Source organism: Marmota flaviventris, chromosome 2 (assembly GCF_047511675.1).
Source record: "Marmota flaviventris isolate mMarFla1 chromosome 2, mMarFla1.hap1, whole genome shotgun sequence".
Classification (NCBI taxonomy): Eukaryota; Metazoa; Chordata; class Mammalia; order Rodentia; family Sciuridae; genus Marmota; species Marmota flaviventris.
The window spans coordinates 66,235,298-66,263,132 of NC_092499.1; the positions used below are offsets into that span (position 1 = coordinate 66,235,298).

At 31.9% G+C, this 27,835-nt stretch overlaps 1 protein-coding gene across 5 annotated transcripts in view; it reads right to left on the bottom strand.

Moving 5' to 3' along the window:
- Gphn (gephyrin) overlaps positions 1 to 27,835 on the bottom strand; it is a 623,546-nt gene that overhangs the window by 228,781 nt on the left and 366,930 nt on the right. For all 5 annotated transcript variants that reach the window (XM_027929749.3, XM_071607954.1, XM_071607955.1 and 2 more), the window contains one exon: positions 15,396 to 15,530. In XM_027929749.3, coding sequence (XP_027785550.1) covers positions 15,396 to 15,530 — 135 coding nt within the window. The remainder of the gene's footprint in view (positions 1 to 15,395; positions 15,531 to 27,835) is intronic.

Sequence of the window (27,835 nt, forward strand, 5' to 3'; positions counted from 1 at the left end):
TAAAAAAGACAGAATAAAGAAAAAGTGAACTTAAAAATTTTTCTACACATTATTAAGTAATACATGCAAAAACATTAATTGACTCTTTTAGGTATGTATTAGGAGGCCAAGGAGTTAATTAACCCAGAAGGCTGTATGACATGCTTTGTAAATAGGCTGACCACTAGAATTAAATCTTTGTTATGGCACTATTCCTGAGATGAGGAAATTGGCACTTACTTTTGGTTATCTTGGGGACTTCTGATGAAGCAGTATCTGCAGTAGTGTTACATTTGCATTTGGCTTACAAAAAACAAAGAATTACAAATATACCTATGCACTTATTCTTTTTCAGTCTTGAAGTGTCTATTCCATTGTAATACCAGAAAACCTCAATGGTATGACTAGAAACATGAGTGTTCTCTAAGTAAAAGGATCGGTCCTGACAAGCATCATTCTTGATAGACGACAGAGTGAAGCTCCTCTGCTTGCTGACCCAAGCATTGAGGTTGTTCAGCTGTCAATGAGATTCCCAATTAAACAATTGTGCTGCCCAACCAGAAAATTTTAATGCCAGACCAATGTTAGAAAGATTCACTCCTTCAAAGCTTTCTGTTATTTCAGCTGAATTTTCCTCATGTAAGATAGTGAAAATGAAAAGTAAAATTGCTATTTTTAAAAATTTGTTCCATACCATTATACAAGGAATAAAGGAAGATTCTCAATACAAAGTATCTTTCTAGATGAGGTGTTTTATAAATAGAGCTCTATAAGAACTAATGTTTTGGTGAAAGAGGGAAACAAGCCAAAGAATAAAAAGTAAAAAATAAAAAGGGTGTGTATGAGTGTGGAAGTTTCAGATCAAGTGGTTTTTTCCTATTTTCCTTCATTTTCTGTGTTTTTAGCGATTGAACCTTTGCTACATGCAAGGCAAGAAACCAATGATTTTGTAATATAAATTCCTGCAACTGAAAAATAAGGTCTCAATTCAGACTAGCATGGGTGAAGTTAGACATGTTGTTCCTTATTTATCAGCAGATAGTAGAAGAAGTATCAGTGTGATGCCAAGTCCCTAGCTTTAAAAATCTCAGAAAAATAAATAATACCAGAAAACATCTATGGTATACTAAAAACATAAGTGTTCTCTTAAAATAAGAAAACTAGCTATAACTACAAAAGTTTATTTCTTGGAAGCAGGATATACATTGTCTCATGCCTTTTAGGAATGTCTCTGATAGCACAAGGAGATTGATGAGAAAACTGAATTTTTGTTTTGAAAAAAAGCATCTTTGTACATTAGAATTACATCAACTTTTGGTTTTACGTGATATAAATAGTTTGTGTTAATGTTTCATCATTAAATAAATGTTTTGACTAAAAGATAATCATCAATTCTCACTCTTCTTAGTCAAACAGAATTGCCAAATTTAGAAAAAATGCAGATGAATTAGATCATCAACATTTGACCTCTCAAGGGAGAGTTAATTCACAGTGAGTTCATAATATTTACTCACTTTCTTGTGCTATTTCCTTTTAATCTCAGAGAGCACCTTCATTTGGAAAGCTGTCTCTCATCTTAAATGGAGACTCACAATATTTGAGATATAGTCTTGATAGTTTCCTATAAAAATAGAATCTAATGCCTTTCTAAAGGTTTTTAGAAACTGAAGATTTTTGAATTATTGTACAATAACAAGTGCACACTATTTTCTACACTGTTCTTTATTTCTAAAAGGCTTAAAACTGTATTAATTCAGCAACATGAGTTGTCTTCTTCAAGGTTACAGGGGAGGCTAATTACAAGTCTAGGAACAATACCCACCATTGCTGATTTCTAGTTTGAACTTGTATTCTCTAATAGGTCTAGAAATAAATGGGGCTCGAAAAAAAATTGATGTTTATAAAAAGATGTAAATTTGTATGTCTATCTATTTCTCCATCTATGTAACAAATTTTATCTGCTAATATATTTATATATAAAAGAAAAATTCCCTGTTTCATTTCAGTTCCAAATGTAAGCACAAGCACAGAAATTTAAAGAATAAATTATAAGAGAAAAAAAGACAGTTACTCCTGAACTCTGAATGTGAAAAATAGATCATAGAACCGATATAAAGACTCTGGGAACCATTTATTAATGCTTGACATCACTTTTTGACCACAAGTCTGCCTATGAAACTATTATAAAAGAAAGACTAGAAAACCAATGTGGTTTTTAAAGACAGAAGTGGTGGCAAATCAAGTTTCATGGTATTTTTTTTTTTGTTTTGTATTTTTTGGTGGCTCCTGAAACAGATAAAAATACCTAATACTGAAAATTTTCAGAAAGAATTGGAGAAAGGTTTGTCAATATAAACTCAAATTTGAGTAATGGGAAAAAGTGAAATTAACAGGTTTAAAATGTAATATCTTCATTTATTCTAGTCAACTTTTAATGGTTAATTATAATGGAGTAGTATAATTCAAATCTGATAATTTTTTCAGACAATAATTAAAAAAACCATAAGAGTAGCATTTGGATAAGATGGATTCATTTACTTTATTATAATGTACAAGCCTCACCTTGTTAGCTTCTTTTTGAATACTTTTCTATAAAGCCAAACATTCTCTGTCATTAGATAAATAGTTTGCAAAGCTTGAATATCCCTTACCCAAAATGTTTGGAAGTAGAAGTCATTCTACTTAATAGAATGTTTTGGATTTTGGAATATTTGCATAGATTTTACTGGTTGAACATCCCTAATCCTGAAATCCAAATTACTCCGAAATCTGAAACTTTGAGTCCTAACAGGACACTCAAAATGTTTAAGATTTTGGAACATTTTGAATTTCAGATTTTCTGATTAGGGGTGTTTTGTCTTGTTTTTATTGTACAGGGGATGATTGAACCCAGGGGTGTTTAACCACTGAGTCACATATCTAACCCTTCTTAATTTTTATTGGTAGTCAACCTGTATTACACATAGAATCATTGCAATATGAAGCAAGTTTGAGAATTTGATGTTAAGAATTATGAGGATTACCAAGTCTGTTGAGATTATTAGAATATTTACATCATGGAAATCATTTTACTACACTGAAGAACAAGCGAATAACCAAGAGATCAAAAACATTTCAATCATCTATTCAGTCTCTTAGTTAGAATATTTTAAACAAAATGTCCATTAGAAATATTCTGAAAATACTGTACTACACTGTACCATTTCTTTTGCAATATTTGGGAACTCTTTCTTTATGGATTAATTACTGATGCAGCTATATTCAGGGATCATTAACAGGATGAGGCCTAGTGAAATAATTCTGCCATTTGTGTTTACCTTTTCTCTAAGAATATGAATTCTAGAAATATCATGTAACACAAGAAATTGCCTGGATACTAATCTAAAATGATGTCCATTCACTTTCATTTAGTCCACTTTTCTAAAACTGAGCTTACTGCAAAACAATTTCTGTTGTTACTAAGATAGAAAACTAACGCCACTCTGACTTTTGTGGAAATAATAAAAAATTTAAATACTATATTTTTCATTAAAATTAGTATACACTTTGGAGTAGAAAGCCTACTTTTTAATTTTTTTAAAAAAATAAAATATGAAATTTAAAAAAATTTAGGCTTATGCAGTTATGTTAAGGAGGCTCCTATATAACTGGGCATAGACATTTACAGTTTGCTTCAGTTATAAGATGTTTGATGATAATATTTTAGAAAAGGTTATATACTTTGTTTTACTAATGAGGAAATTGATGTCTAGAGCAGTTCACTGGTTTTCTGAACATATTAATTAAAAAGAAAAGCATAGCTGCTATTAAATTCTCCACTCTAAGGTCTTTCCTCTAAATTTAGGCTCTTGCCTATGGAAAGGAGAATAATGTAGGTCTCCTTTCTCCCCAGGATAATATTTTATATTTATTTAGATTGCATAGATAAAACATTTCTTCTTGTTTGCCCTAAACACTGGATCATCTTATTTTTAGAAGTATCTAATTTACTTTCAGATCTACCTTGAAAGACAAAATTTTAACCATATGATATTATATACCGCTTTAAAAATATTATAGGTATCAATGATATATAAATTTTTTCCTTAAAAATTGCTTATCTTCCAACTAATATCACTGAGTATACACTGATATAGCTATAGATTATTTCTGGTAGCTATAATTTGAAGAAGTAGATTTTTTTAAAAAAAGTTTTGCTTAGGAGAACAACAGTTAGGGCTGGGGCTGTAGGTCAGTGGTAGAGCACTTGCCAAATATATTTGAGGTCCTGGGTTTGATCCTCAATATGAGGGGTGGGGTAGGTTCAGCATTAAACAAATTCCTATAAATAAAGAATATACTTTAGGGCTTTGGTTAATATTACACTTTACTAGATTATTCATTTTATATTATTCAGCTCTTTAAAAAAACTGATGTAAAACAACTGTTTCATTTGTGATTTATTAAAACAAAGTAAAAAATAGTGAATAAATAAGTAAAAGTTAAAAAAAAACGAGGACAAGTATATCAAGGAAAAATAATTAATCTAGTGTTTCTGGAGGAAAGACAATGAGATTATAAAACTAAGCAAATAAAAGCATAAAAAAGGAACATTATAAAGAATAAGGAGAAAATGAGAAGTAAAAAATTAGAATCTTCATACAAGTTACAGATTCTCTATACCCTTCCTACTCCCATATATTTTTATCCTTAGGAAATTGTCTTTTAAAAAGGTTTTCACTTCTCATTGTTTATTAACATTTGTAGTCACTAATTTTTACTTTTTATAAATTTATAATTGTGATTCTTCAATTCTATAATAGCTTTGATTCCAAGAAAATACAGTCTATATAAAATCAGTCTTTTAAACAAGTTATTTCCTATACGTTAGTCAGAATCAATTCAATCATGTGTTTTTAGACAAATTTTTATCTGCTTAAAAATATAAAGCCTATCTTTTATGGTATGAATTATAAGGCATCTTAAAATATATAACTTGTAAAGAGTATATTATATGTTATATGTTCTTTAAAAATTTATTGTTTATTTGTATATGAGTAAAAAAAAACCTATAACTTTTTTTAAGATTACAGAATAACAGATATGCATCTACAAGTTATTTAACCCATACACATTAAGTCTATTTCTCATTTTTATGAATATTAATAATGATGTGGGAAATAATCTTGTACATAGTCTTTGATGACCTCTGAAATTTTTGCATAAATTTCTACAAACAATGCGGTATATTAAAACAAGACTTTTAACCTTCTTTGTGAGTGTGTATGCAGTACAAATAAATACATTTTAAGCCAATGTATGCTCGTTGCTTAAAAGGCTATATAAATTTATTTTCTTACTTGTGTGAATAGGAATACTCATGTTGCTGCTCACTATAGCACTGACAATTATAATTTAAAGATAGTTATAAATTTGCAACATTTGTGTTGTTTTAAGTTTTCAGAAATTTCTAATTAGGGCACTTTTTTTCATATATTTCTTTATCTATTTTTATAGGGGGCTACAGGGGATTTGCATGCCTCTTCCTGTCCTTTAATCATTCTATTATTTTTTTTCTACAGGATTAGAAAAACTCTTTGAGTCTATCAATTCTTTGTCTGACATATTTGTTATAAATATTTTATTTTTGTATCAATGCCACTATAGCTCCTTGAGGGCAGAGTTAATAAATAAACCTATTCATTGCTATATCCCCAACACAGTACAGTATTTGACATATAAGGTATAATACAAAATATTCAGAGTCAACTTCTGAATTAATATGTTTTATCCTTAATAAAAAAATAGAATGAATAAGGAAACCTGATAATCCTAACATTTTGGGCTAGAAAATGTCTGGCTAATCTTTAAAATATGTGTAATTTAAATATATGAAGATCTACAGAATAGTTTTGAGATATACTCTCTAATAAAGTCATCAATGGGACATGGATAGTTAATTATACAAATTTAAATCATGACTATATCTAATCAATTTTGTTGCTGAAATGATGTCACAGGTAATTTTTATTTCTGCATTTGCAGAAAGTATTACCAAAGTATTAATTTTTTTTATAGCAACCAAAGCTGAAAGCTAGTTTTTTTTTTTTTTTAATTTGGTACTATTGGGACTGAATCCAGGGGCTCATGCATGCTAGGTAAATATGAATAACATATATATCTGCCACTGATATATATCTTCAGATCTTTAAAAATTTTATTTTGAGACAGGTTCCTGCTAAGTTGTTTAGGCTGAACTCAAATTTGTTTGTTTTGCCTGTGGTTGGGATTACAGGCATGTTATACCACACCCAGTTGAAAACTAGAATTTTAAATTTCATTATTTCTTGTACTTCTACAGTTCGCTTCCTATAACTTGAACAAAAATCTAGGGTATACCAAGAGAAGTCAACATTCCATTCAACAGAGACAAGTCTGATTTAAATGAGAAAGATTTTAAGGAAATTAGTATATATTTAGTAAATAATCTCAAACTTTATGTACTAACATAGAAGGCAAAGCTAAAATAAATGTATTTTTTCTATATTACTTGGAGATTAATAAAATATCAGGAAGAAGGGCTAAAAAGAATATTTATTCAGTTGGAAGAACTATGCCAAAAGAATAAGATTACAGGCCTGTGATAGGCTTTAAAGCCTACTTCATTTAGTATCTTGATGTTACAGATAGAGAAACTGAGCTCTACTAGCTCTTATAAAGACATACAAATTTTAGGCTAGGACTTATGCTCATTATTTAGTGCCTCGTAGTGCAATAATTTTACATACTCAATGTTGTTAGCTTTTCAGACAACTTTGGGTCCATAATTTTTAAGGGGTTGCCAGTAAATCATGTAAATGCAAATGCTAGAAACAGCTTCTTCCAATATAATATTAAGTTGAGTTCATAAAGAAGCAAAAATAATTTATATTGATATCCATATAAGTTATATGAATCATGAGCCTAGAAGTTCTGCATATACTCTCAATAAAGGTAGAGTTAACACAAGTTGCTCAGTTTAATTAGGACACTACTCCAAAATATTTAACTTCCAAAAGATTGCCAATAGTATTGTTTTTAAAACAGGAAAATAGAAAAGAACAAAATATCTAAATTAAGATCTAATGAAAAATTTATGCACATTTATCAGTTAAAATTAAAAATCAAAATAATTTTGTAAAATATTATTTATTTATTATTTTGTAAAATATTATTTATTTATTATTTTGTAAAATATTATTTATTTATTATTTTGTAAAATATTATTTATTTATTATGCTCTACCAGTTTAAAATAATTACACTATGGGGCACTAAATAATGAGCACAAGTCCTAGTCTAAAATTTTTATGTCTTTATAAGAGTTAGTTGAGCTCAGTTTCTATATCTCTAATATCAAGATACTAAACTATAAATCCAGCCTTTTTTATTTTTTTAAATTTTGAGACAGGATCTTGCTAAATTGTCCAGGTTGACACTAAACTTGTTATCCTCCTGCCTCAGTTTCCTGAGTAGCTGGGATTATACAGGTGTGTTTCAATGAGCACAGGTTTATAAGAAAATTTGAAGTATATAAAGATGTTCATGACATAAAAAGATGTTTATATTATCAAATAAACAAGATAAGTTACAGTTTAAAGACAAAAGCTAATATTTATTGAGTATTTTATTTCAAACACTATGCTAAGGGATTTATTTGCATTTTAAAATTTAATTCTTAAAATAATACTATGAGGCAAATACTATTATTATCATTCTTTTTTTTTGGCACTGAAGATGGAACCCAGGGGTGATTAACCACTGAGTCACATCCCAAGTCCTTTTTATTTTTTTTATTTTGAGATGGGTCTCGCTAAATTGCTTAGATCCTTGTTAAGTTACTGAGGCTGGCTTTGAACTTGCAATCCTCCTGCCTGAGCCTCCTAAGTTGCAGGGATTATAGGTGTGCAATACTCTACTGGGCTGTGACAATCAGTATTATTATTTTTCATATTATGGATGAGATAATTCAGGTTATAGAGGTGAAATAACTTTCTGAAAGTCACATATTTAGGAAGTGATAAAATTGTGATTCATTACCAGGCCCACTGGACTCTAGAACTTGAACTCTTAATTACTGCCTTTCCATTATGACAAAATATTTGAATGCATAGGAAAAAAAACAGATTGATACTTAGCAAAAATTCAATAGTGTTTTTTTATAATTAAGGGCATTTTGTGATACATTTTTTAATACTGAATTTTCTAAATTTTTCAAAGTGAGCATATAAATTACTTTTGCATTTTTATTTTAAAAGTAAAAAACCCATACAACTTATAGTTTGTCCTAGCTATAAAATTGTTACTTACATGTTTAATAATTTCTGGTTTGTTTTATCTTAAGAGGTTTCAAATCTCATTTAAAAATTCAGATTTCAGAGTGGTAATTATACATTTCATAGTTAAGTTATACCTAGCTTCAATAATGGACAAAATTCTGCAAATAGTGAATAATTATAAAGGGATGAGTGCATTCCATTTTAAGAATCATTATAAAAGCATAGGGGAATCTTAGACAAATAAAGACACAAATCCATGTAAAATCCTAAATATATAGCAGAATGTTATAGAAAAATGCAAATAAATGAAAAACTCAAAGTTAATAGCAAAATATAATATTATCTAATTTCAGTTTTATCAAAATGAAACGTTCTACAATATGGGCTATGTCTTTTACTCATTAAAAAGTAAAAGAAATTCTTTTATTTGAAGTTTCAATATTATGTTTCACTATCATATCAGAACAAATATAAAACAAGCAGGTTGTTATAAAGGAGGAGACAGTAGACAATAATGAATTAGAGCAGAAGTGGGTTACTCAAATGTCTGTGGGATCAGGTATTGAACGTAAATGAGTAAATAATCTAGAGGATCTAAAGAATGCCAACTAAGTATGGGTTTATGTCAGTGCTAGTCCAGCAAAGTTGATCTGAGTTTTAAGGAGCTTCTGAAAAAAAATGTGTCACTTTTACTTGAAATTTATTCCTTCCTTCTTTCCTTTCTTTGTCTTCTCTCTCTGTTACCTCCCACCACCCCTACTCTTTTGCTGGGGATTGAACCCGGGGCCTTGTTCATGCTAGACAACTACTCTACCACTGAGCTACACCAGCCCTGAAATTTCCCAAATTTTAAATGCTTCAAACTAATTTTAAAAATGAGCCCTCCTTACTATATCCTCAACAAAAACTATCTGTGAACTATCTGTGAATATTATTATTTAAGAAAGGACTTTGTGTGTTTCCTGTGGAAAATTAGTTGTACTCAAATGTAGAAAGTAGAATCACACTGAAAGTGAGTAGGGCCAGCTAGAAATGTCATGAAGTTTTTTCTCATTTTGAATCAGAGTAACTGTTCCCTGCCCAAGAATCAGACTAGATTATGGAGCCCAAGTAAACTATTTACAATACGGAAGCATAATACTGATAATCATTTACATAAAGGATCAGATCTTTTGGACTGAAAACATAACGGTAACATTGTCTTTATGGAAAATATATAAAAAAAGATTCAACATACATCATTTTGACTCACAAGATTTTCAAGAAACATATGCCAGTTTGTTCATTTCTTTACATCACTGCTAGCTAAGTGTGGTTTATGAACCCATTAGGGTTTCTAAGAACCTTTCAGTGGTTTACAAAATCAAAGTTATTTTGCTAATAGTAATAAGACATTATTTGCCTTTTTTGCTATGTTGACATTTGCATTGATAGTATAAAACCAATGGTGAATTGGCAGTTTAATTCAAACCAAGGAAGTGGATCTAATAGTATGAATAGTCATTGTGTTATTCACTGTTGTGTACTAAGAATTTGTTTTAAAAAATCTAGTTTCATTTAACATTGTCCTGAATGAAACAGTAAATATTAACCTAATTATATTAATGCAACTTGATTGTTGAGTGTTACAAAGTAGTAAGTATGAATTAAATACTTCCACTGCATACCAAAGGATGGATGCTAGTTGTCTCAAGAAAAAGCACTTTATGCAACTCTTTAAGTTATAAGCTGAACTAGCCAGTTTTTATATAAACACCATTTTTACTTGAAAGAATTTAAAAAATAACCATTTCAATCATGATTATTAAGATTTAGATGTCTAGTATACATTTTCTTAAAAATGAACAAAGTGAAACTGTCAATCCAAGAAATATTGACAGTATTTTTTTTTCGCCAAAGATAAACGTCTAGCTCCTAAGAAAAAATAAGTCATAGAAAATGTGTATCTGTTACTTTCAGCACTTCTAATACTTTGAAAGTTTTTAGATAAGCTGGGTGGTTATATTAACAAAGATGTTTTCTTGATATAGTAAAATAAAATTCATCAACACTTGGAAGAAATTATACTTTTAAAATGACAGACATGTTAAAAAATTATGCCTGGGTAAAATATCCATTCAAAGTATAAGAGAGATCAATGTATTTGAGCATATATGCACAAAAGACAACTTATTTTTTTTAAATCAAGAGTATTTTTTATTTATTTTTTTCACTAATTTAATGGTTTCTGATCTTTTTGTTGATTCTATGTATAGAACCATATATTTCTATGTTATTAACAGCTGAACAGACACTGGTATGTCAATGCTGAAAGAATTTAAGATAAAAACAAAGAAAGCTGATGTTTAGTCTTCTCATTTTGTTTAGGCTCTTAAAAATGGTAGAAAATAATTTTGGGGCACAAGTAGGACCTTCATTTAGGCTAGAATTTTAGAAACTAAATGAAATTATCCAGAGACTTGGGAATCTCAGAGTTAGTCAATGCACTAGCCATATGACATAATCATTTTCATTCAATGGAAAACAGTGACAATAAGGAAGAGTTTTTAAAAAGCAACATTACTAGGAGAAAATACCAGGGAAGATTATGTTGATATTGGATAAATAATGTCATTTTTATGAGTAAAGGAAATCATATTGCCCTTCAGATTCATACATTAAAAAGAAAAGTAATTCATCCAGTGTAATCTATATTTTTTCTCAAAGAACAATAATAGAAACCTGCAAAAAAGTTGTAATTCTGCATTGTGTTTGCATATACAGTTAGACAATGGTGTACTAAGGAACATACTCTTCATACAAAGATATTTCAAAAACATACTTTAAAGTCACCATATGAATTTTAGTTCAAGAATATATTAATACAATTTATATTTTTTTCTCAGAGGAAAGTATCAACTTGCTAGTTAGTCTGGGCACAAAATTCTTTTCCCACTTTTAATGTATAAGAGAATATGTGATTATAAACTACATTTACTTAAAGTTAAATTTCAGTTGTTTAGGGAATAAAAGAATAAAATTAACCTTTAAAAATATTCTCAAGTTTAATAAAGTCTAAAGAGAATAGCAAAATGATTGAAATTTTATAGTTTTTCTTTTATTATTTTTGACCTTAAGCTTCCTAATTTAATTTCTAAATAGAGATGCTGTTGCCCTTCATAATTGAAACTCAGCAGTCACTTAATTTGTGAATTATACTTATTTTAAAAGAGAAGATACCTGTTAGAGAATTATTCTTTCATCATACCGTTTTTTGAAGACTATCATTAATTTAGAACCTGAGTGCTCTATATACTGCTTAAACTTGTTTAAATAGAATCTATATACCATTTCACTTCTTTTGCTTAGGCAATGAAAGACTAAAATCCCCAGTTTGTAGTTAGAAGATTCACTGTCATAAAGCAAGAGGAGTGAAAATCATTCATCATTCAGTCAGATTTTATTTTATTTGTTGGAGAAAATACCATTCTATGAATAATCGTTTAGAATAGAAAATATATTAGACTTTGATAAGTTTACTAGAAGAAAAAAATCAAAACAGCATATTTTATAGAGAGATCTTGCTCTTATAGTAAAAGAAACTTAAAGGATCAAAAAAAATCTATATTGCAGTATGCACATAAAATGTTAATTTAAAATTAATGTTTAATATTATAGTTGAACCAGAGAAATAGGTATGCACATACAAATGAATATAAAGTATTTCAGTTTAACTACTAATCAGTGATAAAAGCAATAGAGGGAAAGATAGGAATTGGTAATTTTGAATCATTACTTGGATATTTAGCCATTTTGATTTCCTTTTTGTGTGTGTGCTGCTGAGGATTGAGTCCAGAGTCTTGTGTATGCTAGGCAGGCATACTATCACTAGCTATATCCCCAGCGCTCTATTTTGAGTTTGTACAGACGTAGTTAAAAGCTTCTGAATTTTATTCACATAATATTCTGTACTGCTTATGATAAATTGTAACATTTAATTATATTTCATTATAATTTGTGGTTGTCTGTTTCATCTGTTTGTAAAGGCAGGAGACTACTTAGCAAAGACTATTTAATAAATTAATCAATCTGCTGGGTAAACAGAGATTGTGGATTTTATAATAGACACAAAGCTCAGAAATGTTAAGCACCTTTCCTAATGTAGTGTGGTTATTAAGTAGAGAAACAAGCCTTTGAATCCAGACTTTTCATTATCAAATCAAGTGCTTTTTAATGCTGATCATTTAAGACCTTCTAGTATTTTTGATGTAAAGAAAATTCATTTGCACATATATTTCTGTATATGACAGACTGTGCATGCTTAATCTGAAACATAGAAAGGGGATTTCTGTGGGGTTTGGCCAATACTGATAGGTTATTAAATTATAAGTATTCTAATAAAGATGAAGAAAAAGCTTGAATTGTATTTCCAATTTTGTCTTGAATATCATTACATGGATATTTTACACATACCTTAGATTAAATACATTTAGAATCAAAATGCACTTCCCCTTTTCTTTAACCCTGAGAAATTGCTGCTTCTCTTTTACCTAGAACAGAGATAAATACTAAAAGATTTATGGTCTTGAATATGACTCAGTGGAGAAAAGAAAAAAAAAAAAGCATCACTTAAAAAATACCTGATATGTGAAATTAGATTACTGAAGTCACTGAATTAAAACTATTCATGTACTAATGAAGTTTTACCCTGAGAATTCTTGATTGGTGACAGTGCCTTCATAGTGGTCATTATTGCTGAAAATAATTCTTAAAACTTCTACCCAGCACAAATGCTCACGTTTGGTTTTCATGTATCCTTCACGCTCCTAGTAGAATGCTGCTAGAGAGGCCTTCTTTGATCACTTTACCTAAATGAGGTACTCCTACTATACATTTTTGTTTCTTCTTGCTGTGATTTCAATAAGTATTAAATTATTGTGAAATTATAATTTGTTGTTTCTCCACAAGTATATATTAACATACATTTGAATAAAATACAAACTCCACGAAGACAGAGGCTATTATCTGTTACTGGTATCAAAGCACTGGTAAGAGTACCTACTTTCAACTAAGCAGTCTTATAAGACTTTCTATTGGACAGATTAATTTGACTTTCTTTACTCCTTTTAAAAAACAGTATTCAAATTGGTTTCTTTTCCTGTATTAGTATACTAATTCAGCATTAAAAGTGTATTTTCAAAATTACAGAAAGACAATCATTTTTATCTTTAAGGCATAATAGTGTTAGTAAAAATTATCTGAAGGGAATGCAATCTTATTCCTAAAAAAATGCAGTGCTTGGGCTGGGGTTGTGGCTCAGCAGAAGACCACTCGCCTAGCACATGCAAGGGGCTGGGTTCAATCCTCAGCATCACATAAAAATAATTAAATAAAATAAAGGTATTGTGTCCAACTACAACTAATTTTTTTTAAATGCAGTGCTTTATATGAATTCATTATCAGTTTAAGGAAAAAATATGAAGTCTCCTGCTTGCCTAAAGTTTCTCAATCAGCATATTAATTTAATAAATGTCAACTTTTTTATTTTTAGAATTTTACTTTGGTGATTTAGAAATACAAGTAATTTAAAAATTGCTGTAATTGCAAAGTTTAAAAAATGCTCAATAACTACTATGTATAATCAAATTTAGCTAAAACATGTTCTGAAAATATTTATAATTATTGCATGTTATTAAGGAAAAATTATACTGTGGCTGGTTCTGTATTCCCAACATTTAGGTCTTAATACCTGATGAACTAAACTTTTACTTAAATTAGTGGACCTAATAACTTCGACTTAGTAAATAAGTCTAGCTGATACAGTTCAAATTTAATGCAGTCAAATTATAAATTATTTTGTTTTAATAATATTATAACACATATGAGATTTTCTATGCAATTGAGGGTTTGATAACTCATTTTTTTATTCAGATGAAAATGTAGGAGACTGACTCCCAAAGGGCATTAACATTCATTTTATATCTAGAATATTCTGATGGTTTTTCTTCACTGAAAATTTACCATCTCAATTTTAAGTGATAAGTTAATATCAGTTATTTTGGACACATGTGTAAAAACAATGATATACAACACTAACACTCTGAAGACTTTGCTGAGAAGGTTGTATCATGTAATGTACAAACTGCACTATCCACATCAAAAACTGTTTGAGATCAGTTTGAGTCAAATGCAATTATAACACTTATAAAACTAATAGAAAAGTTGGAATTGAGGAACACAGTTACATAGGTTCTTAAATGTGATGACAGGAAAAAAAGTCACAGTTTGAAAAATTAACTGTTAGATCCTTAGGATAAAGATAGTATGTAGCCTGATATCTAACACTATGTTTTATTAAAGAAGATAAAATGTTACTCTAAGTCTTTTGATACTAATATTAGATTCATCACAGAGAGAACTTGAATGCAAAAATGACTAACTTATCCAGAGCAGTGACATTTCAGGAGAAAAAAATTACAGCAATAATTAAATTTGCTAACTAATTTATTATACACATAAATATTTGGAAAGCAAATAAACTGTCTCATCTTGCCCCACCCTGATTCAGTGACAGATTATAAAATATAAAGACTAAGAAATTTCCTCCCTTCCCCAAAGGTTGGCATTAAAACTTTCTAATAAATTTAGATTTGTTTTCAAATATTAGGCAGCAACATTCCAAGCTGAATATGTTTGAAAAAATCTGGAATGATACTAGAGCAGGGAGCTACCCGAGCCTGAACAAAAATTTTAAAAATCCCTTTGGTTACAATATTTTGCTAATCTTGCTGTTTACTGGCCCCAAATACATTTATCTTCAGTATAAACAAATATTTTTACATCTATATTGATGAGTATGCTCAAAAAATAACAGATCTAAAATAAAGAAACAGGAGCTACAGAAAGTGATACCCTTAACCGTGATGTTAGAGTAGATATCTTGCATGAAATTTCTATTTCCTACATCTATTGGGCTAATATGACAATTTGTGAAACAATGGGTGGTGACTACATTATATTCCATTTATTTCTCATAGTATCTTACATGCAATCAAAACATGACAAGCAGGGGATGAATACTGGTTAGTTTTCCCAGGTTTCATAGTAAAGCAAGTATAAGGTGCAAAGAAACTATACTTACTTTTGGTGTTGGGCAGGAAGCTGTAGAGAGGCGAGATGTAGCCTGAGCACGAGGCGATTCTGAAGGAGTAGTGCTGAGGGATGCTGTGTCTCGTGGGAGCACCTGAACACCACGAGAAATAATGGAGTCTGGAATCTGCACAAGAGGAAGAATTACAGTTTAATATTCTGAAAATCTGAATAATGTACAAAATCAATACTGACATCTAGTTTAAATTGTTTTTTTTTTTTTGTTTTTTTTTTGGTACTTGGGATTGGATTCAGTGACACTCAACCACTGAGACACATTACCAGCCTTATTTATTATTTTTTAAAAATATTATTAGTTGTAGCGGGACACAATACCTTTGTTTATTTAGTTTCATGTGGTGCTGGGGTTCAAACCCAATGCCTCACACATGCTAGGTCCTTGCTCTACCACTGAGCCACAACCCCAGCCTCCCAGACCTATTTTGTATTTTATTTAGAGACAGAGTCTCACTGAGTTGCTTAGCATCTTGCTTTCGCTGATGCTGGCTTTGAACTTGCGATTCACCTGTCTCGGCCTCTGAGCCACAGGGATCACAGGCGTGTGCTACCGCGCTACACCCCCATAGTTTAAATTATTTTTGGTATTCTTTGCTGCTCAGGTTTCATGTAGCTGCTGTTACTTATGGTAAGTTATAAATATATCCAAAAGTTTTGGACAGGATAGACTTTCAGATTTAAAATATTTTCCTAACAAATAATATGTCATAAAACATGTACTTGAAAAGCAGTACAGTACCATAAGTAAAAGTAAAGTGCTTATTTTTAAAATATACTAGCCCTGTCATTTAATAGTTTGAAATTTGATGAAAGATACTCAATTCCTAGATATTATTATCCAACATTCTTTACCCTCTCTGCTTATAACTGACCTGTATGGACAGCACTGACAAGATATTTTGTGCTCCCTGACATCCAATTGGGTTTAGTCAGTGGGAGGCACTGGCAGGAGAATGAGGCTTAGGAATAAGGAATGGTATTCTTTTCCCCTGGCTCCCTCTCGACCAGGTCAACATAGGTTAGCTGTGTCCCTCAACTCAAAATCACAGTTCCTTTTTGTTTATAGCTCTTTCTCTGGATTCCAATAGATTGTCTGGTTCCCTTAATCACATTAGGACTAGGAGAAATGATTCTAATGTTACTAATTCCATAGTAATCCACAATGCTCAAACCTGTGTAAATACTATAGACCCTTATTAAAAACCTCTTAAAATACCTATTAAGGTATGTTTTCCCAGGATTCTGATAAATATATCATTTGAATCACGCTTTCCTTTAACTGAAAAATGAGGATGATAGTATTTGCTGAATTACTGTGACAGCTAAAATAATGTAGGCAACATTTAGCACGCTGATACAGTAAATAGTTAATAAATGTTGGCTATTTTTATTTATACCTATCAATATAGTAAAGACTAAAATAAATGAGTCCTATTCCCAAAATACAAAAACATAATGACAAATAGTACAGAGCATTTCTAATATTATTATTTTAGGGAATGAATTTTTTTTTTTTTTTTGGACTGGGGATTGAACTCAGGGGCACTTGACCACTGAGTCACATCCCCAGCCCTATTTTTGTATTTTATTTAGATACAGGGTCTCACTGAGTTGCTCAGCTCCTCACTTTTGCTGAGGCTGGCTTGAACTCATGATCCTCCTGTCCCAGCCTCCTAAATTACAGGGATTACAGGCATGTGCCACCGCACCCGGCTATGCATATTTTAATTTGTGTTTTTGGATACTAGTAATAGCTATGGGTCTACTAACCTAAGAATGGGAACTAGAGCAGTTTCAAGTTATGTACACAAACTTTTATTTTATTTTATCTTGTTTTTTTGTGGCCCTGGAGATTGATCCCAGTGGCCTCACACATGCTAGGCAAGTGCTCTGCCACTGAGCTACATCTCTAGTTCTGTGTATAAGACTTTGAAACACATATCATAAAGGAGGCTTTGAATCATGCAAGCTATAAGATTATGGGTAATTCAATGTCTATCCCTGAGAACTCATTCCTTTGGTGCATATTAAATAGCTGGGATTATTTTAAGACAGAGGATTAAAGAAAAGAAAATTGAATTTTCTTCTGTAACATAGTTTGGTCCCAATATCAATTAGAGATTAGAGGCTTGTTCTGTAAATGGAAGAAAAATGGTCAGAGGTCTGACTATTTTTTGGCTTTTTTTCCCCAGCTACACATAAATAAACTAACAGTTATTCAAGTCTTGTTATTTTAAGCAATTATTCAAGGGCTCTTAAAGTCACTTGGGACTAAAGGAATGACAAGAAATCTTCCCCTGTAGAGGGCCCTAAAGAGGGGGATAAAACTGGTGATTGTTGAAATGGACAAGTGGCCACCTGAATAACTGATTCAGTGTTCATCACAACTGATAGATCCTGCTGTAGCTATGTCCAACTATACAGGCCTCCCCCTTGTCTGTGTCCTCTTTTCTATAATCCATTACTTACTGTGTTACTTTCTGAAATAGTTGTATATGGACACAATACCTTTATTTTATTTGTTTTTATTTTTATGTGGTGCCAGGGATTAAACCCAGTGCCTCACACATGCTAGGCAAGTGCTCTGCCACTGAGCCACAACCCCAGCCCCACTTTCTGAAATTCTAAATCTGTCCTGTACTTTGTTTAATGAGCACCTGTAACTTTCTTGTCCCCTACTTGTGGGTACCCAATACCTTATCTATGTGAACTTTTTTTGTTTTTGTTGTTTTAAAAAGTCTCTTTATTTCTTTTTCAAAATCTGTCTTACAAGATACTTTCTTTTCTGTTTCTTTATTAAAGGGGATATCTGACACATTGGTGGTTTTCTGTTAAAAAAAAAATAAAAGATCTCTATAGACCTTAGCTTTGACTCTTGCTCTAAACAACAGATAAGCATCTAACAAAGAGTTCTAAAAAAAAGCATCAGGCAGACATTTTATTAACAAAAGTTTTGAAAACTCAAAGGAGGCTTTCCCAGGTGCTCTTTGGTCTACTCATTGGAGGGATACCTTTGATTAACCTGTTTAAAAGGGATTTCCATTTGTAAGGGTGTCTCCCTCTGTTGGTTGCTCTTAAACTGGGAAAGGACATTAACTTAAGTATGGAGAGTGGTGATTTGGATCATGGTCTCTCCTGTCTATCTATGCCTGTGCTTGTGGTGGGAACTTTCTGTGCAAAGATGCAGGACAGATTGCCCAGTTGCTATGGTGATGCCCTGGCTGAGAAAATTCTGTGCAAAGCATGGAACTATATCAGTCTTGAACTTGAGTGCCGGGGATAGAGAATTCGGGGCATAACAAGATAACCACAATGTCTCCCAAGTGCCGTGACCTTCAAGTTTGTCTGCTTTGCAGAAGCTTTCCCACAAATAACCTTTTGATGATAAATCATATATAATGAATGGGTTGTACTAGCTCTGGATCACTGTTCCTCTATCAGAGTTCTGTGTCCCTAGTTCCAGTTTTCTCTAAGTGTTTATTTGTCTTTCCTAATCCCCCATTGCTCCTTGCTGGTTTCTAGGGTTTGACCATGCAAGTCTTGGCACTTAAATTTGCATAATAAGCCTCACCTTTAAAATTTTGCTTTCACTGGGCCTAGCCTATGCCCTTCTCAATGATGTTTAGGCTAAACTCTGTGTCTTTAAGATGTAAATTTTCTCCTTTGTTTCAAATAAATCATAACTTTGCAAGGTCAGAGTTAAGATTAAGGATTATATAGGATTATGGTAACCATATCGACAGATTAAAAAATCTAACAAATGGTATAATTTTGCTTTTTATCTATATTTTTATGTATGTTTGTATACGTGTGTGTAGTGTATGTTGTGTCTACATGGTTCCAAATCATTTTATAAATGAGTATTCATAAATAAAAAAAAATGGATCCAAAGATTTTTTAGTTCATGTGAATTAAATAATTGGCAAATAATTTAAATTTGTTGGTAAGATTGTGAGAAATAGAAAGTCCAGTGGTCCATTTTCATACTACAGTATTTAACCTTAAATGTAAAGTTACTGGGGCTATAAGATAAACAGTTGGAAGAGAAACAGAGCAGAGTGGAAGGTTACCCACAATTAATTCACACAGTGCACAAGAGCCTGCCTGCCTATGTAGCAGATTCAAAGTTCTTGCACCTAAACAGCCCCTTGACTAACAGGATGGGGGTGGGGGAGAGGATAATCAAATGAGAAAGTAAGAACTGTCTAAAGTGCCAAAATGTACTCACCCCAGGAAGGTCTTCCTACCACAATGTACAGAGAGAGGTGGAAACAACTAAAAGTATATTTCTTTAAATAACCTAAGAGGAAATAGTAAAACCTTTGGAGATCCTGCACACTGTAGTAAAGTACTCAGCCAGTGAAGAATCAGATGTGGGACCATGCACACTGGAGATAAAATACTACTTGTAAAACACTCTGGATGTGCCTGTTCACCAGACACCTGATCTTGCAATTAAATTAATTAATTAAATTAATTAAAGTCTTGCTTCCACTGAACTTCATGTCTCTGAGTCCATTATTTGGATTTGGGCAGTTCAGCATGTTTCACACAAGACACAAAAGTAAAGATGTCTTTAAAATTACTAACATAAACTTTTTTTCTTTTTCTGCCTAGGTTATAAACCAGTTGGAACTGTATTTGTCCCTGTTAAGATGTTTAAAGTACAGTGACTATTGCTTTTTGGGTTTTTCTTTGTAGGAAAAAGTGGCTTAAAATGTTAAATATGCTTGTTGGCTATCTTAGTTTTTATGGGTAATCTAAAAATAGCTGTTTAAAATGGGTAAATTAGGTTTGACATAAATGAGATGAACATTTTCAAATGTATTTGCTAGAGAGGACATTTGAGACATATCTAAGTTAACATATTAAGACATCAACTGCTAAATATAAAGTCAAGTTCTCTTGGCTTCTTAAATTCTATAAGACAATATATATTTGGGTCTATTAATGAATATGTTTTTATAAATTTTTGGTTTATGGAAAAACAGATTAAATTACTGTGTCATTGGTTTTTTCACTAAAAAGCAAGGTTATTTTTTATTTTCTTTAGTTGTACATGGACACAATATCTTTATTTATTTATTTCTATGTGGTGCTGAGGATCACACTTAGTGTCTCACCTGTGCAAGGCAAGCGCTCTACCACTGAGCTGTGGCCCCAGTCCAAAAGCAAGGTTATTAAGAGTTAAAATTCTAATAAAATATAAAGAATATAAAATTTTAAGTTGTATTTTGATTAAAATACCATAAAAAGCATAAATAATTCTATATTATTGAGAAAAAGGAGTAATTACAATTTCAAATTATTAAGTAATTATTAAGTAGTTCAGACATTTCTTGAAGGTGAGACCTGGACTGGTAGCACAGGTAATGAATGATTGAGTCAGGGAGATGGGGGCTAATTCAAAAGGAAATAAAATGCTAATACCTCTAAAACACTTCCCTTCTCCCAAACAGCTGACAAGGTTTCCTGCCTCCAGGGCATTGTTCTGCCCAGCAAGGAAGTGTTAATGAATATCCACAAGGACATTCCTTTCTCACCTTTCATCATTCACACCTTTTGGTAGACAGAGTGGTAGAAGGGGGCATAGGAAGAAAGGAAACCTGAAATTTATAAAAGGGGCAAGACACCCCCAACTACCAGAAGTCTCTTTCTCTTTCTCTCAGCTCAGTCCCTTATTTTACTTATTTTATTTTTTGGAGTACCTGGGATTGAAGTCAGGGGCAGAAGGCCACTAAGCCACATCTCTAGCCCAATTTTGTATTTTATCTAGAGACAGGGTCTCACTGAGTTGCTTAGCACCTTGAATCTGCTGAGGCTGGCTTTGAACTATGGATCCTCCTGCCTCAGGCTCCCAAGCCACTAGGATTATAGGTGGACATCCTGATTTTCAAGACCTGTTTCAAAGGTTGTTTTAATTTATAAACTTAAAAATGGGAGTTCATAACCCACTTGAATCAAATGTATGAAATATGATATGTCAAGAGCTTTAGGATCTGACTTCCTTAATAAGACTCTTAAAGCACAAGAAGTAAAATCAAGAATCAATAAATGGGATGGAGTCTTCTGAGCAAAGGAAATGATCAATGATGTAAAGAGATACCTATAGAAAGGGAGAAAAATCAGCCTATTCAAGAAATGGGCTAAGGAGGTGAATAGATACTTTTCAGAAATATGAGTGGTCAATGAATATATGAAAAAATGTTCAACATCTCTAGCAATTAGAGAAATGCAAATAAATCAAAACTACTCTAAGATTTTATCTCACCCCAGTCAGAATGGCAATTATTAAGAATACAAACAACAATAAATGGTGGCAAGGATGTGGGGAAAAAATATACTCATACATTGCTGGTGGGAATGAAAATTGGTACAACCATTATGGAAAGTAGTATGGAAATTCCTCAGAAAACTTGGAATGGAACCACTATTTGACCCAGCTATCCCATTCCTAGGTTTATACACAAAGGACTTAAAATCAGCATAGTACAGTGATGCAGCCATATCAATGTTTTAGCAGCTCAATTCACAATACTTAAACTATGGAACCAACCTAGGTACCCTTTATTACTCAGCCTAAAAGTAGAACAAAATTATGGCATTTGCAGGTAAATGGATGGAACTGGAGAATATCACGCTAAGTGAAATAAGCCAATCCCAAAAGACCAGAAGCCAAATGTGTTCTCTAATATATGGATGCTAATTCCCAATTGGAGAGCTAGGGAAGAAGAGAGTTACTTTAGATTAGGTAGAGAGGAGTGGAGGGAGGATAGGGGATATGGTGGTAGGAAAGATAGATAGTAGAATAAATCAGACAATATTACCCTATGTACTCATATAACTATATAACTGGTATGATTCTACATCATGTACAACCAGAAAAATGAGAAACTATACTCCATTATATATGATGTATTAAAGTGCATTCTATTGTCATGTATAACTAATTAAAACAAATAAAAAAAGGCAGAAAAGAATTATGTAGAAGAAAGATATGTACTACAGTCATAGTTATGAAGATATATTTCAGTAAGGAAAATTAGAAGAACAAAGAAATGTTTTCTATGGTAAAGTAAGATTTTTGTCCTAAAGTCTAAAATAGAAAAGAACGGACAAGACTAAGGATATAAACAATTGTAGAATGTCCAATAAGTCAGAGAAGGTTTAAGGAAGAAAATTTTAGGAAATTTGCATTTGTGATTAAGTTGACTATAATTAAGTTATTGAAAGATTTTTCTAAGGTCAAAATTTAATGTACTAATATGAAACTAGAATCTAATAATCTACATTTAAAGCAACAATGTTTTCTATAAACATTAATATGATTTATTTTATTTTATTTTATTTTTTGGTACTGGAGATTGAACTCAGTGCACACAAGTACATCCCCAGCATTATTTTGTATTTTATTTAGAGACACGCTCATGCCATTGCTGAGGCTAGCTTTGAACTTGCAATCCTCCTGCCTCAGCCTCAAGTTATTATGATATATTTGCTACTCTAAATATCTGACTAGAGATGTATATATATCTAAGGTCTAAATATACCATTCTGAGCTTTGCCTAACTATTATAATACAAGAGGTTGTAAAGTTAAGATACGTAGGTTTAATAAATGGTAACTGATAAATGCTCTCCTTTGTACAATATGAGGCATTTTTTTTTATTATATATTTGCTATGCACTTACAATTACCTTATTTCCTAAGCTTATAAAGGTCTAGAGTTATTGATTTTTGTAAGTGCTATTAATGTACACAAACCTGACACTTCTATGTGGCTGTGATGTTAATTATTACTGGCTTCTCTGTATGTTAAACTTATTTGTGCTCCCCGAGTATACAAGTATTCTACAATGCAAAGCTTAGGAAAATATCATGCTACTTTGCTCCAAACTAAAACTGTAGGGACACCCTTTTCCAGGTTTAAGTTGGTTTAACAGTGGTCCAGCTTATGCTTTAAATATAGCCATTACTGCTCTGCCACTAGGACTTATTTTTTTTTTAAATGCTTTTCAGACTATCTTATTTTTTAAATAGCTTTATTCTATTCATTTATTTTTATGTGATGCTGAGGATTGAACCCAGGGCCTCATACATGCTAGGCAAGTGCTCTACCGCTGAGCCACAACCCCAGCCTCACCGTGACTTATTTTTAAAGGGACATGTTTCTTCCTCTTCCTTTCTCCCTTCCCTTCCATAATCTTGGGGGAAACAGGTTACCTTTCTTTCCTAGCATAGGCAGAGTTATCTGCCTATGTACCAAAATAAATAAATAAATAAATAAAATAAAATAAACCATATTAATGTTTTAAGAAAATATTGTTGCTGTCCTTGAGCACACACCCACCACAGAAATGAAATAATTCAGACTTTAGAGATGGCACCAGAGGATCTCAGAAATAACTCTCTCCCAAAGTAATTCAGACTTTAGAGATGGCATCAGAAAATCTCAGAAATAACTCTCTCCAAAAGTAACAAGTGAATTATAACCCAGGACAGGGAATACATGGAATGTGGCCTTTGAATAACATCTTTAAAAACCCTTGTTCCTCAATTTGCAGTCCCACCAACAATGTATGAGTGTACTCTTTTCCCAACACTCTCGCCAACGTTTATTGTTACCTGTATTCTTGACAGTTATCATTCTGACTGGAGTGAGATGAAATCGCAGTATAGTTTTAACTTGCATTTCTCTAATTGCTAGAGATGTTGAACTTTTTTTCATATGTTTGTTGATTGATTGTATATCATCTTCTGAAAAGTGTTGTTCAGTTTCTTTGCCCATGTATTGATTCAGTTGTTTTCATAGTGTTTTTTTTAATATTTATTTTTCAATTGTAGTTGGATACAACACCTTTATTTTACTTATTTATTTTTATGTGGTGCTGAGGATGGAACCCAGGGCCTTGCACATGCTAGGCGGGCGTGCCCTCTACTGGTGAGCCACAATTCCAACTCCAGTGTTAAGCTTTTTTGAGTTTTTTTTTTTTTTTTTTTTTTTTTTTTTTGTGGAGATTCCTCAAAAATGGAATGGAAACACATTTTTGACCCAGTTATCCCACTTCTCAGCATATATTTAAGGATTTAAAAATCAGCATACTACAGTGACACAGCCAAATCAATGTTTATTCACACCCCAGTGTAAAGACTGAGATGATTTTATGATTATACCCTCCACCACAACAGGTATAGTAAAAAACCAAGCCGCACAATCCACAATAGCTAAGCTATGGAGCCAAACTAAGTGCCCTTCAACAGATGAATGGATAAAAAAAATTGTGGTATAAATACACAATGGAATATTACTCAGCCATAAGGAAGAATAACTTTATGACATTTGCAGTAAATGGATGGAGCTGGAGACCATTATGCTAAATGAAATAAGCCAATACCAAAAAAAAAAAAATTTTGAAAGTTTTCTGTGATATGTAGGAGCTAAACCACAATATTGGGGGTGGGGATAGAAGTTCAGAGGATTAAAGGGGAATGAAGGGAAGGGAATGGGTATAGGAATAGGAAAGACAGTAGAATGAATCTAACATAATTGTCCTGTGTATACATATGAAGATACCTAAGTGAATTCCACCATCATGTACACTCACAAGAATGGGGTTCTCATTAGAATACGATATATCCCATGATTATATAATTTTATCATAATGGATTCTACTGTCATGTATGATTAGAAAGAATAAAAAAAAAAAACCTACCTAGAGTGCATATTACTCAGAACTCTGTCATCAGAGTGCCCTAGAATCATGACTATAGAATAAAAGAGCTTTACCGTAAACAAAAAACAACAACAAAAAATCTTGTTCCCCTGGATGGGCAGAGTCCCTGTGTTTCTCCTTTGCTAGCAATGCATTAAAACTTCTTCTTATTCTTCTTTTTAATCAAAACTATGTCCTTATTTCTGGATTGGCATCAGGAACAAGGACCATGCTTTTGGTAACATTTGTGTACTCTTAATTATATTAGAACTATCATCTTTGAGCAAAAATAATTAGCTGTGTCCAAATGTATGGCATTCCAAACTGGGCCACTGTGATAAACAAAAAGATTGGACATTAGTCACCTAGGGAGTACATCTGTAAACAGTGTATTCTATTTTATTTTTAAAACATTTAATTTATTCTTAAAAGACAAATTAAGTTGGAATATATTTGCCATTCAATTCTTTGCAGTTGGATAAAAGTAACCTGATATTGACAAGTTAATATGAAAAACCATCTCAGTCTTTACACTGGGGTGTGAATTTATATGTATTTTTGAAAAGATAATAAGAGCCTGACTAATTTAAATGTTGGCAATGTAAACCATAAAAACCTTTTGCCAATTTTCCACAAGGAAAGGAAAGGAAATTGAAAGATCTTTTTGTCTTTTTGTTTGATGAATCTTTCAGATGTGATATTATTATGTTAACTGTTCTTAAAATAGACTCCAAAAAACAATACATGAGAACTCTGCTTCCTTATACTCCTAAAGTGAATTTAGAAAGGGGCAAGGATTAACTTCAGACATAAAAACTTTAGCTCAGATTTTTTTCAAAAGGTCCATCTTACTTGGGACAAGGCTGTGCCGCTTGCCCTGCTCCATGTTAGGCTTTAACGTATTAATTTTAATTAAGCCCATCATTTAAAGTTCTGTTCAAATGTATAAATTTTTATCATAAAGACTACTATGATCATACCCTCCCCCACAACAGGTATAGTACAAAACCAAGTAGGTGTTTGGGTAAATTATAAAAGGTATTAAAAAGTTTTTTAAAAAATAGAATTTGTAAAAGATTTTTATGTGTGATTGAACTGACAAATTGTCTACCTAGTATTGTCAGTATTATTAATTAAAAAAAAATCTAGTTAGGTATGTAAAAATTTCTCACTGTGGTTTTATTTTCACTTTTCCTGATTGTTAATGAGATTAAGCACCTTTTATACATTTAATGAGAATTTAGATTTAGATTAGATTTGGATTTATGTGTTTTTGTAGAACTGAAGAGATATCAAAGGTACACAAATATCATAAAAGTTTGGTTTCTTGGTTCAGAGCTATCATACAAACTGAATGTCTTCATTCTTATTAATTTTATTTTGTATTTTCCTTGTAAAGCTTTATAATTGTTCCCTGCTAGCAGTTTGCAGACATGCAACTTCTAACAGAGTAATCTGAGTTAATTTGAGATAATAAGCCATTACTTACAGGACACCTAAGATATAATACTATGACATTACTTACAGGACACCTAGGATATAACACTATAACTGACTCCCAATACTAATACTGACCCCAGTTAAATGGAAGTATAACTAAAATTACAAAAGTTAAAATTAAAACTGTCTAATCCCACGTCAAGTCTGGTAGAAATGGTCATTTGGATATTTAACATTTGAGAAGTGAAGCCCCTAACTAAAGAAAATAAAAGGGCTAAGGAATAAAATGGCCATTAATTTGTCTTTTGCTCTCCAAGGTCAGTCAGGACCCAGGGAATTATAGAAGCCCTTTAAGGGACTTGCAACTCCAGTTACCGGGCTCCTGATTATGGGGATAGTGAGAACACTAGAGAACAGAAAGCCAACCCATACTCAGTAAAAAGGAGGGTCATTGAACAGGGAAATGTACCTAGTACCAAGGGAAGCCACATGTGGTCAGCAAGATCTTGACCTACCCTGGTAAAGGATAAGAATGAGGAGCTAGACTCCTCAAATACTCTTAACCACCACCCCTGAGGCTTCTCAGCTGATCTTAATAGTAGAAAGAAAAGAGGTTAATTTTTGGCCAATAGAGGGTTCATCTACTTGGTCTATTTGTGTATGTGTGTGGTATTTGGGGTTGAATTCAGGGTACTCTACCACTGAACTACATCCTCAGTCTTTTTTATTTTTTATTTTTGAAACAGGGTCTCATTCAGATACTTAGCCTTGAACTTGGCCTCAGCCTGGTGAGTTGCAGAGATTATAGGTGTATGCTCCCTACCTGTGATAACCACCCTTCTACTCAACTCCTATTAGATTAACTTTTTTTTTTTAAAGATTCCACATATGAATGAGATAACATAGTATTTATCTTTCTGTGCCTGGTTTATCACTTAACACAGTGATCTCCAGTTTCACTCACATCAATGTGAATGACAGTATTTCATTCTTTTTATGGCTAACAGTCTAAATAGATATTCTCAAGTTGAAAATTATAACTAAAAGGAAAAATCCACTATAGAGATTCACTAGCAGATAAATAATTAGTGAAGCTGAAGATAAGTCAATTGAAATTATCTAGTCTGAGAAGCAAAAAAGGAAAATTAGAAAAAAGAAAAGAAAAAAGTGAGCTATATATGTTAGGTCGGTGGCAGCGACTTGGTGGCAACTTAGTGGCAACTTAGAACAAAGCAGCCCGCGCTGCTTTGAACATCAATCA